This window comes from Lepidochelys olivacea (assembly GCF_965140295.1).
Source record: "Lepidochelys olivacea isolate rLepOli2 genome assembly, chromosome: 26".
NCBI classification, from domain to species: domain Eukaryota; kingdom Metazoa; phylum Chordata; order Testudines; family Cheloniidae; genus Lepidochelys; species Lepidochelys olivacea.
The window spans coordinates 16181986-16201897 of record NC_140436.1 but is presented as its reverse complement, the minus strand read 5'-3'; the positions used below and the strand labels follow the sequence as shown (position 1 = coordinate 16201897).

General features: G+C 47.6%; 1 protein-coding gene across 9 annotated transcripts in view; it reads right to left on the bottom strand.

The window, feature by feature from the left end:
* OGDH (oxoglutarate dehydrogenase) overlaps positions 1-19912 on the bottom strand; it is a 135118-nt gene that overhangs the window by 10141 nt on the left and 105065 nt on the right. For all 9 annotated transcript variants that reach the window (XM_084615256.1, XM_084615254.1, XM_084615258.1 and 6 more), the window contains 5 exons: positions 18602-18730; positions 5039-5218; positions 3715-3867; positions 2265-2367; positions 1758-1886 (listed from right to left, as the gene is read on the bottom strand). In XM_084615256.1, coding sequence (XP_084471382.1) covers positions 1758-1886; positions 2265-2367; positions 3715-3867; positions 5039-5218; positions 18602-18730 — 694 coding nt within the window. The remainder of the gene's footprint in view (positions 1-1757; positions 1887-2264; positions 2368-3714; positions 3868-5038; positions 5219-18601; positions 18731-19912) is intronic.

Here is a 19912-nt window from a genome sequence, read left to right as displayed (position 1 = left end):
CACCCGCTGGGAGAGGAGACCTGAACTCTAATCTCAGAGGAGTCCAAGTGGTAGTGGAGAGAACAATTTCTGAGGGCTGGGTCAAAAGCATGGGCATTGCCAGGCCCACGGCCAGAAGGTACTACAAACAAACTGGGTAGGCTGGTGCAGCAGAGGAAAGATTAGCCACTCCGAGGGCGACAGGTATGGTTAATGTGTTTATAATGAGGATGAGGGGTCTAGATTCATGTCACCTGACTGTGGAACTCACAAGAAGCTCTAAAGGTCAAGAACTTAGCAAGATTCAAGGAGCCAGTCTGGCAATCTATTCGGCATTGCTGAGGCCTCATCTGGAGTAGTGTGTCCAGTTTTGGGCCCCACACTACAAGAAGGATGTGGAAAAATTGGAAAACGTCCAGCGGAGGGCAACAAAAATGATTAGGTAGCTGGAGCACATGACTTATGAGGAGAGGCTGAGGGAACTGGGATTATTTAGTCTGCAGAAGAGAAGAATGAGGGGGGATTTGATAGTTGCTTTCAACTACCTGAAAGAGGGTTGCAGAGAGGATGAATCTAGACTGTTCTCAGTGGTACCAGATGACAGAACAAGGAGTACTGGTCTCAAGTTGCAGTGGGGGAGGTTTAGGTTGGATATTAGGAAAAACTTTTTCACTAGGAGGGTTGTGAAGTGCTGGAATGGGTTACCTAGGGAGGTGGTGGAATCTCCTTCCTTTGAGGTTTTAAGGTCAGGCTTGACAAAGCCCTGGCTGGGATGATTTAGTTGGGGATTGGTCCTGCTTTGAGCAGGGGGTTGGACTAGATGACCTCCTAAGGTCCCTTCCAACCCTGATATTCTATGAATCTCTGTAAATACCAGCTGGGGCCTTTGGGCATTGCCATAAGGAGGCTTTTTTTCTTTTTTTTGAGAGGAAGGATGGTCCAGTGGTTAGGGCACTAACCTAGGACATGGGACATCTGGGTTCGAGTCCCTGCTCTGCCTCAGGCTGCCCATGTGACCTGAGCTAGTCCCTTAGCCTCTCTGGGCCTCAGTTTCCCCTCTGCACAATGGCGATACCAGCCCTGCTTGCCCCACAGAGGTATGAGGATAAACACACTGAAGATGGGAAACATCTCAGATACTAGTAATGGGGGCCAGATAAGCACCCTCAGAAGTCTCATTAGCACTCAGGTGGTCACCCACATCCCAGTCATCATACTTTGGGTCTGAACCACCATATTGAAGTCCCTGTTTACTCAGAGTGGAAGATCAGAAGGGACATTAGATCATCTAGTCCTGTACAGCACACAGGCCAAGGAATTTCATCCAGTTACCCCTTCGCTGGCCCAACAACTTGTGTATGACTAAAGCATCTCCAGAAAAGCAGCCAGTCCATCTGAAGGCACCAAGAGAGGGAGAACCCACCATTTCCCTTAGTAGTTTGTTCCAGTAGTTAACCATTCTAGCAGACCTTCTCTCTCCCACTCCCCAGGCTGGCCTACGGCTTCAGTCTACAGCACCAGAGACCACGACTCCCTGTAGATGGTGGTGGAACAACTCTCACTCACATATCACAGGGGTAGCCGTGTTAGTCTGTATCCACAAAAAAATGAGGAGTCCAGTGGCACCTTAAAGATTAACAGATTTGGGCATAAGCTTTTGTGGGTAAAAAACCCACAGTATTAACCATCTCCTCTACTCCGTAAAGCATCCAGCTCTACACAGAATAACCACCGCCAAGACTGGGGTGCCAGGGGCATCTACTCCAGCACGTCTGTACCTCCATGAATTGTGAAATCCTCAACAGGCACTGAGCTGGCCACCTTGCCTATATGGGCCAAGTCTTCTTCATTCAGACCAGTAGAGGGACAGGTCATGCTCCGGGGCTGGCCCTCAAGAGTGAAGAAACCTGGGGAAGGAGGAGAGATCATCCGTGACCTGGTGAACGCCAGGCTGTCTCTGTAGTTAGAGTATTTGATGACTATGTTACAGAACCTTCTGTACTCTCTGATGTGGAAGGGAATTTGGGATGCAGAGCAAACCCTGAGCTGTTCCACCTCTGTCAGTGCAGACAGACAGAGCCCATACAGTGATACAGTCCCCTATGCTTTCCCAAGGGATGCATTTTGTTCACCAGGCTCGACTGGTATATTTCCCACTCTCTTCATTACATGTCCTTGGAGACATACAGCTCCTATCTGTGCCAGAAGTCAAAGGTCTAATCCATTGGAGGCAGAAGTAGTTCCTGAACTGTGGCCATTTGTCAGGGAAGCCATTAGTTACTTACCAGGCCAGGGGGAATCCAGCCAGTGCTTGATGTGCAGGATTTTTTCATCCTTGGATCTGGCATGGGCCTCTTCACAGATCCTATCATACTTGGAAATTTCCTCCTGAGAGCAACAGGGCAGAATATCATTACTGAGAAGTAGCCAAGTAAGAGTGCTGGGGTTAAAGGCCATGCCTCTCCTTGCTGCTCCCTCTCCATTTCAGCACAAAGTCTACGTGGATCCCAGAGGGGGCATTTTCACATCCACCTCCTCTTCAGACACTTTAAACCCTATCCCCCACTCATCAGTTAGGACCTGGACCACAAATGTGCCTCGCATCACATTCATGGCTGCTGCACGCTGCTGTGCTTGTGCCTGACCATACGACATTAGGGACGAGAGGTCACCACTGCCAGGGCACTGCCTACTGCTGGCTGTGTGCCAGTTAAGAGCTTATGTCCTTCACTGATGCCAAAGCTACATGAAATACAAAATCCAGTTCCAGTGAGGCATCCCATATATCCCTGACATTAGGAAATGCCGCAGCCAGTCAATGGGTCTGAATGCTCAAGAGGCAGAATAAAGCACTTTTCAGTTAGGTCCCATTGACACAATGCAAGCAACTATGTGAGGAGCACAGGTACAATACTGTCTGATCTTCTAGTGCAGGCAAGGCTTATAGTGCACGAGTCACCTGTGTTCCTGAACTATGTCTACAACCCTACTAAAATCCAAGGGTGAAACCCTGGCCCCATTAAAATCCAAGGGAGTTTTGCCATGGATGTCAATGGGGCCAGGGTTTCACCCCAAGACGGCAGCATGGCTCAAAAACACAGATAATTACTGCTGTGCCCCAAATACACTGAAGGTGGAACGATGCTGGTACAATTACTGTATTGTAAGTGGGTAACCAAAATGGTAGCATATAAAGCGTAGATTGGACCACAGGCCTTATTCACACTGGGTCTATAACTGTACCAGCTACAACTGGGTTTAAATGGAGTCCGTGTGTTTCCACGACCAGTGCAGAGAGGGATTTTCTGCCCAAGAGCAGGTTCTAATCAACAGCATGGATGGTCTTGTGCTGCTCTCAGAAACAGCATTAGCTTCTTTAGTCAGGGAAACCTTGCTAGGAATGCTAGCAACAAGTATTGAGGACCCTTGGATGCCTAACTCTGAGCTCCTTCCTTACAAACACATCAGCAGATCTTTAGGCACCCCTTCAGTACTCCCCAACCCAGACCCCTCAGGGCAAGGCAATGCTACACTACACTACACTGCCAAGTCAGCAGGGAGGGGTGCAGTCATGTTATGCAACTATGCTTGGTACACTGGTAACCTTCACATATTTCTTGCATTATATTACATTTGCATTTCCCCCCATTCAGCATTCTTATTTGCCAGCTAGATTTAAGGGGTTGTGACTGATCACGGACTGCATCTTTCTTCTAAAGCACTGGGGGACAATACCTCGTACTCCGGCTGATTTACCACCCCCTCTGAAATTAACATCTCGGCATATTTTTGCAGCACAGGTTTCTGCTTCCGGATCTGCTTGTACATCAACGGCTGGGTGAACATGGGTTCGTCCATCTCGTTATGACCATTCCGCCTGTAACACACCTAGTGCACGAGGAAAGAAAGCCATAAAAATAGCCAGTCTTCAATCCCTATTTCAGAAGCCAAAAAAGCAGTCGCATTTACATTGATCTGTATGTGGGATGTACCCATGATGAAGGAAATCATGTACAGCCTGAAGGCAGAGGGCCTGATTTTGATCTCATTTAGACTAGTGTAAATCAGGAATAGGTTCCACAGAAGTCAATGGAGTGACACTGGTGTAAAACTAGAGTAACTAATGACTTAAAGGAATGGTTTCACCCCAGTTTAAAAGAAAAACTACAGCTATTTGAGCTGTTACAGGAAAATTAGCATCTACTTTTCTTCAAGCACAACACAGCTACATTTTCAGTGCCTTGTTTTCGCTTAAATATTTCTTTAGATGCTTCTCCACCACAACTACCAGAACCAGAGAACAAAGGGTTAAGGTGCAAAGAAGCACAAGAGGGTCATTATTTATTACACCTCTACCCCGATAGAACGCAGTCTATGGGAGCCAAAAAATCTTAACGCGTTATATGTGAAACTGCGTTATATCGAACTTGCTTTGGCTCCCCTGCTCTTTGTCCCCTGACCACCCCCTCCAGAGACCCCCATCCCTAATCACCCCCAGGACTCCACCCCCTAGCCAAACCCCCTGCTCCTTGTCTGCCCCGCCCCCTATCCACACCCCCGCCCCCTGACAGGCACTCACCGGCAGTGGTGGGAAGCGGAGCAACGTGGCCCCAGCCCACTCCACTCCGCCAGCTCCCAGCTGTGGCGTTCCGCTTCCCACCGCTAGTGAGTGCGGGGGCCGGGGCGAGGGAAGCGGAGCGGGCTGCTCCCAGCCCCCCACTAATCACCCAGGCCACTCTGGGCCTGCGGGACCCCCAAAAATGCCCCCCACAGCTCCTGCCCCCCAGACCATTGTGGGGGGCGTGGAGGCCTGCTTTACTGTGTTGTATGCGAACCCGTGTTATATCGGGTCATGTTATATCAGGGTAGAGATGTATTTGGATTACAGTAGCACCTCTGAGCCCCAGTCATGGCCCACGAACCCATTGTGCTAGGTGCTGTACAAACAGTCCAAGACGCCTCCAATGGTCCATCTGAAGAGCATTTTGTCATTTCCCCAGAAGTTCACTAAACAAAGCCAGGATTTTAGCAAAGCCCCAACTGGTTCTCAATCATTTACCAAGTCAACCACCACATCCTTGTGGAAAGTGCTTCTCCATTCTGCTGCTACATTGCACACATACACCACTGCCTCTGGGTCATCCGCATTGACATGGAAAATAGGTGCATTCACCACCCGGGCAACGTCGGTTGGGTACGGAGAGGAACGGGCCATACGAGGGTCTGTAGTGAATCCGATCTGGAAAGAGAGCAATTTGGGGCCATCATGGAAAACAGAAGAAGGCAGATACAGAAAGGTCTAGAAAACAGTTTTGCTTGGCAATCAGAAAGTGCCCATCACTCAATATCTCAAAATGCTTCACACAGAGTGGGGGAAAGGAGAGTTCCCTCCACTTTGCAGAAGGAAAACAGACAGATTTTAAGCGAGTTGTTGGCAGAGCAGGGAGTAAATTTGCAAGCTTCCAACTACCTACTCATCCCCGCTCTAACCACAAGGCCACACTGCCTCCATGTCAGGTTAGACCAAGGAGCTGTCATGATTGATGATGAGATTTTTTACAACAGTTTACCCCACCTGCTGGATAATAGAGCTCCAACCAGAGGTAAGTATTACAGAACAAGGATAACACCTTTCCTAGGAGGAGGTTAAGATACTGGAGAAAGCTTCCAAGGCCACTAAAGGGAGGAGAGGGAGAAGAGGCAGGGCAGGGATTTGGGGAAGGGTTTGGAATAGGGACGGGGAGGGGGCGGAGTTGGGGTGTGGACTTTGGGGAAGGGGTGGAGTGGGGGCAGGGCCAGAGTGCGGGCTTTAACAGAAGTAATTCTAAAACTAAGTGTGTGTTTTGTCCTTTGAGTGAGGTGCATTACTGCGTGTATGTATTTTATTAAAACTGCTCAGAAATGACTTAGTTGAAAAAAAGAACACTCATGGAAGAAAAGAGTTTTCCAAGACAAATGGGAGAATTTATATTTATATTTTTTTCACAGAGGAAAAAGATCAAATTCGATGCCTTTTTTGTCAGCAAACGATTGCTGTTCCCAAGGAGTAAAACGTGCATCAGCACTTCGACCCGATGCACTGTGAAAAATATGATGCATTCACTGGAAAAAGTTCGGCAACTTAAAGCAGCATTTGTCAAGCAAAGACATTTCTTTTTGGAGATTAACAAGTCTAGTGAAGATTCAGTAAGAGCAAGTTTTGTGATAAGCGAAATGATAGCTAAATCATTGCGACTCTTTACAGAAGGCCTATTCGTAAAAGAATGTCTCATGAAGGCCAGCGAAATTTTATGTCATAGAATCATAGAATATCAGGGTTGGAAGGGACCCCAGAAGGTCATCTAGTCCAACCCCCTGCTCGAAGCAGGACCAATTCCCAGTTAAATCATCCCAGCCAGGGCTTTGTCAAGCCTGACCTTAAAAACCTCTAAGGAAGGAGATTCTACCACCTCCCTAGGTAACCCATTCCAGTGTTTCACCACCCTCTTAGTGAAAAAGTTTTTCCTAATATCCAATCTAAACCTCCCCCACTGCAACTTGAGACCATTACTCCTCGTTCTGTCATCTGCTACCATTGAGAACAGTCTAGAGCCATCCTCTTTGGAACCCCCTTTCAGGTAGTTGAAAGCAGCTATCAAATCCCCCCTCATTCTTCTCTTCTGCAGGCTAAACAATCCCAGCTCCCTCAGCCTCTCCTCATAACTCGTGTGTTCCAGTCCCCTAATAATTTTTGTTGCCCTTCACTGGACTCTCTCCAATTTATCCACATCCTTCTTGAAGTGTGGGGCCCAAAACTGGACACAGTACTCCAGATGAGGCCTCACCAATGTCGAATAGAGGGGAACGATCACGTCCCTCGATCTGCTCGCTATGACCCTACTTATACATCCCAAAATGCCATTGGCCTTCTTGGCAACAAGGGCACACTGCTGACTCATATCCAGCTTCTCGTCCACTGTCACCCCTAGGTCCTTTTCCGCAGAACTGCTGTCTAGCCATTCGGTCCCTAGTCTGTAGCTGTACATTGGGTTCTTCCGTACTAAGTGCAGGACCCTGCACTTATCCTTATTGAACCTCATCAGATTTCTTTTGGCCCAATCCTCCAATTTGTCTAGGTCTTTCTGTATCCTATCCCTCCCCTCCAGCGTATCTACCACTCCTCCCAGTTTAGCATCATCCGCAAATTTGCTGAGAGTGCAATCCACACCATCCTCCAGATCATTTATGAAGATATTGAACAAAACCGGCCCCAGGACCGACCCTTGGGGTACTCCACTTGATACCGGCTGCCAACTAGATATGGAGCCATATGGATATGTCCTGATAGGAAGAAAGTTTTTGAAGGCATAAGCTGTCTGCCAATGCAGCTTCCTGCAGGATAACGGATTTAGCAGATAATGTGCAAAAACAATTGATTCAAATGGCAAAAGACTTTAAAGCATTTTCAATTGCTCTTGATGAGAGTACAGATGTATCAGATACCGCACAGAGTGCAGTGTTCATTAGGGGTGTGGACTGCAATTTGAATATAACTGAAGAATTGCTAGACTTAATGCCACTGAAGGGTCCCACAACGGGACGAGACATAGTTCAAGGACTGGAAGAGTGCATTGAAAAAGCTGCGCTGCCATGGAACAAACTCGTATCTTGGGCTACGGACGGTGCGCCATCAGCGTGCTCTGAAAACGTTGGTGTGGTTGGATGATTGAAGACCAACCTGAACAGCCTCAATATACCAGGAATTAGCGTCACCAATACACATTGTATTTTGCACCAAGAAGCCCTGTGTAATAAAAGTCTACAAATGAAGGAAGTTATGGACGTAGTTGTTAATACTGTTAATTTTATACATGCACGAGGGCTGAATCACAGACAGTTCACTTCTTTTCTAGCAAGTATGGACAGCAAATATGGGGAACTTCTGTATCACACTCAAGTTAGATGGCTGAGTCATGGAAATGTTTTGAAGTGTTTTTTTTCCACTTAGAGGAGATTGATTCGTTCATGAAAATGAAAAACAAGGAGGCTCCACAGCTTGCTGATTCCACTTTTATCTGCAACCTTGCTTTTCTAACAGATGTAACTGATCACCTGAATGCACTGAACTTGAAGCTTCAGGGTAGAAAACAGGTGATATAACACACATGTATGACAGTGTTAAGTCAGTCAAAGTCAAGCTTACTTTGTGGGGGAAACAGCTGACTGCTGGCAATTTGGTCCATTTCTCGACTCTGAATTCCTAAGGAAAAGTTGAACCAAAATCCTTGAAAGAATATGCAGATATCATTTCTAACTTACACAAGCAGTTTGATGTGCGGTTTAAAGATTTCAAGGCACTTGAACCACATTTTAAACTTTTTTCCACACCATTTGCTGTGGAAATTGACAATATTGCAGAGGAAATGCAGATGGAGTGAGTGGAGCTTCAGTGTGATACCATTTTGAAGCAGAATCCTACAGATGTTGGAATTTCAGAATTCTACAGGTTTCTTTCACAAGAAAAATTTCATGTTATTCTCTGCTTCTGCAAGGATAATGGCAATGTTTGGAAGTACATATATATGTGAACAGTTTTTCTCTTCCATGAAGATTAACAAATCTGTGTTAAAGCTGAGGGAACTGGGATTGTTTAGTCTGCAGAAGAGAAGAAGGTGCACAGACAATCCAAGAAGTTTTTGGAAAGGGTAGGGGACAATTTCCTGGTGCAAGTACTGGAGGAACCAACTAGGGGCAGAGCTCTTCTTGACCTGCTGCTCACAAACCAGGAAGAATTAGTACGGGAAGCTAAAGTGGATGGGAACCTGGGAGGCAGTGATCATGAGATGGTTGAGTTCAGGATCCTGACACAGGGAAGAAAGGAGAGCAGCAGAATACGGACCCTGGACTTCAGAAAAGCAGACTTAGACTCCCTCAGGGAACTGATGGGCAGGATCCCCTGGAAGAATAACATGAGGGGGAAAGGAGTCCAGGAGAGCTGGCTGTATTTTAAAGAATCTTTATTGAGATTACAGGGACAAACCATCCCGATGTGTACAAAGAATAGTAAATATGGCAGGCGACCAGCTTGGCTTAACAGTGAAATCCTTGCTGATCTTGAACACAAAAAAGAAGCTTACAAGAAGTGGAAGATAGAATCATAGAATATCAGAGTTGGAAGGGACCTCTGGAGGTCATCTAGTCCAACCCCCTGCCCAGAGCAGGACCAATCCCAACTAAATCATCCCAGCCAGGGCTTTGTCAAGCCTGACCTTGAAAACTTCTAAGGAAGGGGATTCCACCCCCGCCCCCCCAGGTAACACATTCCAGTGTTTCACCACCCTCCTAGTGAAAAAGTTTTTCCTACTATCCAACCTAAATCTCCCCCACTGCAACTTGAGACCATTACTCCTTGTCCTGTCATCTGCTATCACTGGGAATAGTCTAGATCCATCCTCTTTGGATCCACCTTTCAGGTAGTTAAAAGCAGCTATCAAATCCCTCATTCTTCTCTTCCGTAGACTAAACAATCCCAGTTCCCTCAGCCTCTCCTCACAAGTCATGTGTTCCAGACCCCTAATCATTTTTGTTGCCCTTCGCTGGACTCTCTCCAATTTCTCCACATCCTTGTTGTAGTGTGGGGCCCAAAACTGGACACAGTACTCCAGATGAGGCCTCACCAATGTCGAATAGAGGGGAACAATCACATCCCTCGATCTGCTGGCAATGCCCCTACTTATACACCCCAAAATGCCACTGGCCTTCTTGGCAACAAGGGCACACTGTTGACTCATATCCAGCTTCTCGTCCACTGTCACCCCTAGGTCCTTCTCTGCAGAACTGCTGCTGAGCCATTCGGTCCCTAGTCTGTCGCAGTGCAGGGGGTTCTTCCGTCCTAAGTGCAGGACTCTGCACTTGCCATTGTTGAACCTCATCAGATTTCTTTTGGCCCAATCCTCCAATTTGTCTAGGTCCCTCTGTATCCTATCCCTACCCTCCAGCGTATCTACCTCTCCTCCCAGTTTAGTGTCATCTGCAAACTTGCTGAGGGTGTAATCCACACCATCCTCCAGATCATTTATGAAGATATAGAACAAAACCGGCCCGAGGACCGACCCTTGAGTTTCAGGGTCACACCTGGAGTTTCAGTAACCTAGGGGTTACAGTGGACAAAAAGCTGGATATGAGTCAACAGTATGCCCTTGTTGCCAAGAAGGCCAATGGCATTTTGGGAAGTATAAGTAGGGGCATAGTGAGCAGATCAAGGGACGTGATCATTCCCCTCTATTCGACATTGGTGAGGCCTCATCTGGAGTACTGTGTCCAGTTTTGGGCCCCACACTACAAGAAGGATGTGGAAAAATTGGAAAATGTCCAGCAGAGGACAACAAAAATGATTAGGGGACTGGAACACATGACTTATGAGGAGAGGCTGAGGGAACTGGGATTGTTTAGTCTGCGGAAGAGAAGAATGAGGGGGGTTTTTATAGCTGCTTTCAACTACCTGAAAGGGGGTTCCAAAGAGGATGGATCTAGACTGTTCTCAATGGTAGCAGATGACAGAACGAGGAGTAATGGTCTGAAGTTGCAGTGGGGGAGGTTTAGCTTAGATATTAGGAAAAACTTTTTCACTAGGAGAGTGGTGAAGCACTGGAATGGGTTACCTAGGGAGGTGGTGGAATCTCCTTCCTTAGAGGTTTTCAAGGTCAGGCTTGACAAAGCCCTGGCTGGGATGATTTAGTTGGGGACTGGTCCTGCTTTGAGCAGGGGGTTGGATTAGATGACCTCCTGAGGTCCCTTCCAACCCTGATATTCTATGATTCTAAAGTCACGGCTCACTGATGAACATTTGAAAGCAACACTGAGATTGGTTTCATCTCAGCATATCAAACCTTATATTGATGCTCTGGTTGATGGAAAACGCTGCCAACTAAGCCCTGGTCTACACTATGAGTTTAGGTCGAATTTAGCAGCATTAGGTCGATTTAACCCTACCCGTCCACATGACCAAGCCTGTTTTGTTGACTTAAAGGGCTCTTAAAATTGATTTCTGTACTCCTCCGCGGTGAGGGGTTTAGCGCTAAAATCAACCTCACTGGGTCAAATTTGGGGTAATGTGGATGTAATTCGACGGTACTGGCCTCCGGGAGCTATCCCAGAGTGCTCCATTGTGACTGCTCTGGACTGCACTCTCAACTCAGATACACTGGCCAGGTAGACAGGAAAGGACCCGGGAACTTTTGAATTTAATTTCCTGTTTGGCCAGCATGGTGAGCTGATCAGCACAGGTGACCATGGAGTCCCAGAATCGCAAAAGAGCTCCAGCATGGACCAAATGGGAGGTACTGGATCTGATCGCTGTATGGGGAGAAGAATCCGTGCAGGCAGAACTGTGTTCCAAAAGACGAAATGCCAATATATTTGCCAAAATCTCCAAGGGCATGATGGACAGAGGCTACAACAGAAATACACAGCAGTGCTGTGTGAAAGTTAAGGAGCTGAGGCAAGCCTACCAAAAAACAAAGGATGCAAACGGTCGCTCCGGGTCAGAGCCCCAGACATGCAGCTTCCATGATGAGCTGCATGCAATTCTGGGGGGGGGGGGGGGGGCCTACCGCTACCCCACCACTGTCCGTGGACACCTGCGAGGGGGGAATCTCAAGCAACAGGGATGAGGATTTTGTGGATGAGGAAGATGATGATGAGGAGGAGGTTGAGGATAGCACACAGCAGGCAAGCGGAGAATCCCTTCTCCCCAGCAGCCAGGAACTGTTCATCACCCTGGAGCCAATACCCTCCCAACACTGGCTCCCGGACCATGAAGCCGGAGAAGGCACCTCTGGTGAGTGTACCTTTGCAAATATAAAACAGGGGTTTAAAAGCAAGCGTGTTTAATGATTAATTTGCTCCGAAGACTTGGGATGCATTTGCGACCAGTATAGCTACTGGAAAAGTCTGTTAACGTCTCTGGGGATGGAGTGGAAATCCTCCAGGGACATCTCCAAGAAGCTCTCCTGGAGGTACTCTAGAAGCCTTTGCAGAAGGTTTCTGGGGAGGGCAGCCTTATTCCGTCCTCCATAGTAGGACACTTTACCACGCCAAGCCACGAGCAAGTAGTCTGGAATCATTGCAGAACAAGCATTGCAGCGAATGGGCCCGGGCTTTGGTGGCATTCAAGCAACATCTGTTCTTTATCTCTCTGTGTTAGCCTCAGGAGAGTGATATCATTCATGGTCACCTGGTTGAAATACAGGAAATTTGTTTAAGGGGACATTCAGAAGTGCCCGTTCCTGCTGGGCTGTTTGCCTTTGGCGGAAAATAAATCATCCCCGCTGTTAGCCACGCGGTGGGGGGAGGCCCGTTCATGCTGAGCTGTTCGCGTTTGGCTGACAGGGATCTTCCATGATACTAGCCACACAGTGTGTGTGCGCGCGCGCGCATGGGGTGGTGGTGAAGAGATCATCCCAGAGAATTGGGGTCGGGGGGTTTGGATTGTGCTGCACATTCACCCTAAAACTGCAGCCCCTCCTTTGCTTGGTATGGGAAAGCAGGGCACTGCTGTTTGAAACTGTTCCCACACGTTATGAAGGTTGAAGAAGCTGAAACCCTTTGCCTTACCAAGGCTGCTTGCAAGCCGAATTCTTTTGCCCAGCCGAGCGTGTGTGATGTCTCACACTAAGCATTTAGTTGGGGATTGGTCCTACTTTGAGCAGGGGGTTGGACTAGATGACCTCCTGAGGTCCCTTCCAACCCTGATATTCTATGATTCAAACCGGCAGGCACTCAATATAAGAGGCAAAATGCGACCTTTTACCAAAAGCACATGTGCTATGTAACGTGAATCACTTGATTTAGTGTGAAATAGTCTTCCCTTTGTTCTCTAAAATGTATCTTTTTAAATACTACTCTCCCTTTTTTTCCTCCTGCACTGCAAATGTTTCTATGCTTCCCCTATCATCTCCGTCCCAGAGGCTAGTGCAGATTAGAAGGTGAAAAAAAACCGCATTCGTGATGACATATTCTCAGAGCTCATGCAGTCCTCCTGCACTGAAAGAGCTCAGCAGAATGCGTGGAGGCAAACAATGGAGAGTCCAGGATAGCATTAAATGAACGTGATGAGAGGAGGGAGGAGCACACTGAGAGGAGGCAGGATGCAATGCTGAGGCTAATGGGGGAGCAAACTGACATGCTCAGGCGTCTGGTAGAGCTGCAGGAAAGGCAGCAGGAGCACAGGCTGCCGCTGCAGCCCCTGTATAACCTCCTGCCCTCCTCCCCAAGTTCCATATCCTCCTCACACTCCACCCCAGAAGATTGCCCAAGCAACAGAAGGCTGGCATTCAGTAAGTTTTGAACTGTAGTGGGGCCCTGTCCTTCCCTCTTCCCCTCATCCACCACCCCACCCGGTGCCTCCCTCCTCACCCACCGATCCTGGGCTACCTTGTGAATTTTCCCCCTATTTGTATGATAAATTAATAAAGAATGCATGATTTTGAAACAATGATTTTATTGCTTCTGAAAGCAGTGATCGAAGAAGGGAGGTCAGTTGGCTTACAGGGAAGTAGAGTCAATCAAGGGGGCGGGTTTTCATCAAGGAGAAAAACAGAACTGTCACACGGTAGCCTGGCCAGTCATGAAACTGGTTTTCAAAGCTTCTCTGATACGCAGAGCGCCCTCCTGTGCTCTTCTAACAGCCCTGGTGTCTGGCTGTGCGTAATCGGCCGCCAGGCGATTTGCCTCAACCTCCCACCCCACCATAAAATATTTGTCTCCCCCTTAGTCTCACAGATATTGTGGAGCACACAGCAAGCAGCAATAACAATGGAAATACTGGTTTCGCTAAGGTCTAACCTAGTCAGTAAACTGTGCCAGCAAGCTTTTAAACATCCAAATGCACATTCTACCACCATTCTGCACTTGCTCAGCCTATAGTTGAACAGCTCCTGACTACTGTCCAGGGTGCCTGTGTATGGCTTCATGAGCCACGGCATTAAGGGGTAGGCTGGGTCCCCAAAAATAACTATAAGATTTCAATATCCTCAATGGTAATTTCTGGTCTGGGAAGTAAGTTCCTTCCTGCAGCTGTTCAAACAGACCAGAGTTCCTGAAGATATGATTGTCATTCACCTTTCCCGGACATCCCACGTTGATGTACTCAATGCTTTTTTTGCCTCTGTCTTCTTGAACAAGGTCAGCTCCCAGACTACTTCACTGGGAAGCACAGCACGGGGAGGAGGTGACCAGCCCTCTGTGGAGAAAGAAGTGGTTAGGGACTATTTAGAAAAGCTACAAGAGCACAAGCCCATGGGGCCGGATGCGTTGCATCCGAGAGTGCTAAAGGAATTGGTGGATGCGATTGCAGAGCCATTGGCCATGATCTTTGAAAACTCATGGCGATCGGGGAGGTCCCGGACGACAGGAAAAAGGCTAATGTAGTGCCTATCTTTAAAAAAGGGAAGAAGGATAATCTGGGGAACTACAGGCCAGTCAGCCTCAATCCCTGGAAAAATCATGGAGCAGGTCCTCAAGGAATCAATTCTGAAGCACTTAGAAGAAAGTGATCAGGAACAGTCAGTATGGATTCACCAAAAAGTCATGCCTGACTAACCTAACTGTCTTGTATAACGAGATAACTGGCTCTGTGGATGAGGGGAAAGCAGTGGACGTGTTATTCCTTGACTTTAGCAAAGCTTTTGGTATGGCCCACAGTATTCTTGCCAGCAAGTTAAAGAAGTATGGGCTGGATGAATAGACTATAAGGTGGATAGAAAGCTGGCTAGATTGTTGGGCTCAATGGGTAGTGATCAATGGCTCCATGTCTACTTGGCAGCCGGTATCAAGCGGAACGCCCCAAGGATCGGTCCTGGGGCCGGTTTTGTTCAGTATCTTCATTAATGATCTGGAGGATGGTGTGGATTGCACCCTCAGCAAGTTTGCAGATGACACTAAACTGGGAGGAGTGGTAGATACGCTGGAGGGTAGGGAAGGATACAGAGGGACCTAGACAAATTAGAGGATTAGGCCAAAAGAAATCTGTTGAGGTTCAACAAAGACAAGTGCAGAGTCCTGCACTTAGTACGGAAGAATCCCATGCACCGCTACAGACTAGGGACTGATAGGCTAGGCAGAAGTTCTGCAGAAAAGGACCTAAGGGTTACAGTGGACGAGAAGCTGGATATGAGTCAACAGTGTTCCCTTGTTGCCAAGAAGGCTAACGGCATTTTTGGCTGTATAAGTAGGGGCATTTCCAGCAGATCGAGGGACGTGATCGCTCCCCTCTATTGGACATTGGTGAGGCCTTATCTGGAGTACTGTGTCCAGTTTTGGGCCCCACACTACAAGAAGGATGTGGATAAATTGGAGAGAGTCCAGCGAAGGGCAACAAAAATGATTAGGGGTCTAGAACACATGTCTTATGAGGAGAGGCTGAGGGAGCTGGGATTGTTTAGCCTGCAGAAGAGAAGAATGAGGGGGGATTTGATAGCTGCTTTCAACTACCTGAAAGGGGGTTCCAAAGAGGATGGCTCTAGGCTGTTCTCAGTGGTAGCAGATGACAGAACAAGGAGTACTGGTCTCAGGTTGCAGTGGGGGAGGTTTAGGTTGGATATAAGGAAAAACTTTTTCACTAGGAGGGTGGTGAAGCACTGGAATGGGTTACCTAGGAAGGTGGTAGAATCTCCTTCCTTTGAGGTTTTTAAGGTCAGGCTTGACAAAGCTCTCGCTGGATGATTTAGTTGGGGATTGGTCCTGCTTTGAGCAGGGGGTTGGATTAGATGACCTCCTGAGGTCCCTTCCAACCCTGATATTCTATGATTCTATGATGTCAGTGAAACGTCCCTTGTGATCCACCAGTGCTTGCAGCACCATTGAAAAGTACCCCTTGCGGTTTACGTACTGGCTGCCAAGGTGGTCCGGGCCCAAGATAGGGATACGAGTTCCGTCTATCGCCCCACAACAGTTAGGGAATCCCATTGCAGCAAAGCCATCCACTATGACCTGCACATTTCCCAGAGTCACTACCCTGGATAGAGGCAGTTCAGTGATTGCATTGGCTACTCGGATCACAGTAGCCCCCCACAGTAGATTTACCCACTCCAAATTGATTCCCAACTGACTGGTAGCTGTCTGGCGTTGCAAGTTTCCAGAGGGCTATCGCCACTCGCTTCTCAACTGTGAGGGCTGTTCTCATCTTGGTATTCTTGTGCTTCAGGGCAGAGGAAAGCAAGTCACAAAGTTCCATGAAAGCGCCCTTATGGATGGAAAAATTTCGCAGCCACTGGGAATTGTCCCAGACCGGCAACACTATGTGGTCCCACCAGTCTGTGCTTATTTCCCGGGCCCAGAATCGGCATTCCATGGCATGAACCTGCCCCATTACCACCACAATGTCCAAATTGCCAGGGCCTGTGCTTTGAGAGAAGTCTGTGTCCATGTCCTCATCACTATCGTGATCGCGCGGTCGTCGCCTCCTCGCCTGCTTTTGCAGGTTCTGCACATAGTGCAGGATAATGCGCGAGGTGTTTACAATCCTCACAACAGTAGTGGTGAGCTGAGCGGGCTCCATGCTTGCCTTGGTATGGTGTCTGCAGGAGAAAAGAGTTGCAGCGGAAGCGGTGGATGACGACGGTTGCCACGAGAATAGATATTTATACAGAACGAAGAGAGGACCTGCGAGATGGATTCATGGCACCAAGAGAGCAAAGTTGCAGCGGAAGTGGTGGATGACAAGGGTTAGCAGTCCTACTGCACCGTCTGCTGACAGCAGTATGATGTCTGCACGGAAAATAGGTGCGGAACGATTGTCTGCCGTTGCTTTCACGGAGGAAGGGGCGACTGACATGTACCCAAAACCACCCGCGACAATGTTTTTGTCCCAACAGGCATTGGGAGCTCAACCCAGAATTTCAATGGGCAGCGGAGACTGCGGAAACTGTGGGATAGCTACCTACAGTGCAACGCTCCGAAAGTCGATGCTAGCCACAGTACTGTGGACGCACTCCGCTGACTTAATGCGCTTAGTGGGGTCACATACAATCGACTGTATAAAATTGCTTCCTAAAAATCGACTTCTATAAATTCAACCTAATTTCGTAGTGTAGACATACTCTAAGTGGTCAAAAATGAAATGACTGTCAAAATTAGCACTGACTTTTTGCATTACAGTTTTTAAAAAGTTAATAAATTGACTTTTAATAGCATACTATATTACTCTTCATTTTTTAAAAATTTTTGACTATACTTTTGTATCGTTGTATGAAAAGGTTTCAGTGATGCGGCCCTCAGGCCAATGTACTAGTTCTCATGTGGCCCTCGTGGTGATTTGAGTTTGAGATCCCTGGTCTAGCTAGAGAAGCTATCCAGGTCAGTTTTAAGTTAGCTCTGTTGTGATTTTGTTATGCTCTGTTCAGCAGAGGGAGGGCAGTCACCAGGGTAGAGCATTAATGGAGTCCACATAAAGGGTGGTGCTTGTGAGAGGTAAGACAGGGGTAAAGACTCTTTCAGAGAGACCATATTAAAGCTCAAACAGTCCCCCTCATTCTCCCACTGGACTCTGCTCAGAACCAGCCCGCCCAGCATCAGGGAACGGGATATCAATCAAGTCAGTGTCACCTGAGCTCAAAACAGAACAGGGGATAAAAGACACAATAATTTAGGGCATGTCTACACTATAAACTTAAGTTGACCTATGGTAGGTCGACTTACAGCCACCACTGTGGTGGTTCATGTCCACACTGCCCTCCTCCTGTCGGTGATGCGTGTCATCACCAGGAGCGCTTCCAATGACTTAAGTGTGAGGGAGCTGAGAGAGTGGGCTGTCAGCTCTGCATGCAGCTCCCTGCTCAGGAACCCCTGGGTAGTGGGACGCAACTGGACTGGGAGCCAGGACCAGGGGGAGCAGCTGGGCTGGGAGAGGGGAGCCTGGGTAGCTGCCAGGCTGGGAGTGGGGAGCAGGGACCCAGGGGGCAGTCGGGCTTTAGCTGGAGCCCCCCCTAAATCCCGGGGTCGACAGCCCGGCTTTCTTGTCAATTTCAGGATGCCAGCATGGAGCCATGAAGTTGACAAGAATGACAGCCAGCAACCCATGTAAGTAACCTGCAGTGACACTGCTTCGCGCTAACTATGCCAACATAAGCCCTATGCCTCTTGTGGAGATGGAGTTACATCGGCACTTACATCAGTGGGAGCAAGGCTGTAGTGTGTACACTGACATAATTAGGCTGAAGTAACCTGCCTTATGTCAACCTAAGTTTGTAGTGTAGACCAGGCCCTAGACACTAGGGACTTCACCGTTATAGCCCAGAGCAAGTTATCATCAGTTCTTCTTGTTCCTTAGCCTTGTCTCATAGGAGCTCTCCTGCTTATAGATCTGCCTATATACATCCCCAGAAGCCCCAATTCCGGCACTGAACCATAACTGGAATTTCACAGGTACAACACAGCACCATTTTAGTGGGAGAAGACCCTGATGCAGGGCTCCATCCCTAGCATAAAACACATCCTTGACACATGCTTACCATTGCTAGCACACCAGTATGATACGTCAGAGACGGACAAACCACTCTCCCTTCCCATGGCATTTAAAGTGCATGTTCTCAAAGATTCTGGTATCAGTGGACCCAGTCTTGCAGCCATGGGGCCCAGTTTTTACCTGGTTGTTCACAACCACATGAACTGTCCCATGCGTAGTGTAGGATGGCAAGTCGCTCAAATGGAACGTCTCATACACTATACCCTGCCCGGCAAAAGCTGCATCTCCGTGCAAGAGAATGGACATCACCTGTGGGGACAAGAGGATCAAACTGAAGGCTGGTGGCTTGTTGGCTTCTTTTCAGCATTAAAGGTGCCCAGAAGTGCACACAGAGGGGGCCCAGCATTGTTGGGGAAGGAGGGGCTATTGGCTAGGATGGGGCAGCAGCTACAAGCAGGCTCTGACTGGGCATGGAAAACTGTTCTTCATCTCCCCACTGTACATACATCTCCACATCTCTCTGGTGGCAGCTTCTTTGCCCCATCCTTTTCATTGTCTGTCCGTAACCTTCATAGCAAGGAAGATCTGATACTTTAGCCCCCAGGTGACTGCACTAGGAAGTGAGGTTTCAGTTTGATGTTTCAACAAAGCTCCTCCATGTGAGGCTGGATCTGAACAGACTATGGCTAGTGTCTCTGGTGCAATGACTCAGGAAGATACTGGGTGGATTCACAGCCCTCCCCTCCTGAAATTCTAGAAGACTAGGTTAAAATTAGGGCTGTTAAGCGATTAAAAAAATTAATTGCGCTGTTAAACAATAATAGAATACCATTTATTTAAATATTTTGGATGTTTTCTACATTTTCAAATATGTTTTCAATTACAACACAGAATACAAAGCGTACAGTGCTCACTTTATATTTAATTTTGATTACAAATATTTGTACTGTAAAAAACCAAAAGAAATAGTATTTTTCAATTCACCTAATACAAGTACTATAGTGCAATCTCTTTATCATGAAAGTTGAACTTACAAATGTAGAATTATGTACAAAAACCCCTGCATTCAAAAATAAAACAATGTAAAATTGTAGAGCCTGCACATTCACTCAGTCCTACTTGATTGAGCCAATCCCTCAGACAAACAAGTTTGGTTACATTTGCAGGAGATAATGCGCCAGGTTCTTGTTTACAATGTCACCTGAAAGTGAGAACATGGCACTGTTGTAGCCGGCGCCACAAGATATTTACGTGCCAGATGCGCTAAAGATTCATATGTCCCTTCATGCTTCAACCACCATTCCAGAGGATATGCGTCCATGCTGATGATGGGTTCTGCTCAGTAACGATCCAAAGCAGTGCGTATGCATATTAATTTTCATCATCTGAGTCAGATGCCACCAGCAGAAGGCTGATTTTCTTTTTTGGTGGTTTGGGTTCTGGAGTTTTTGCATTGGAGTGTTGCTCTTTTAAGTCTTCTCAAAGCATGCC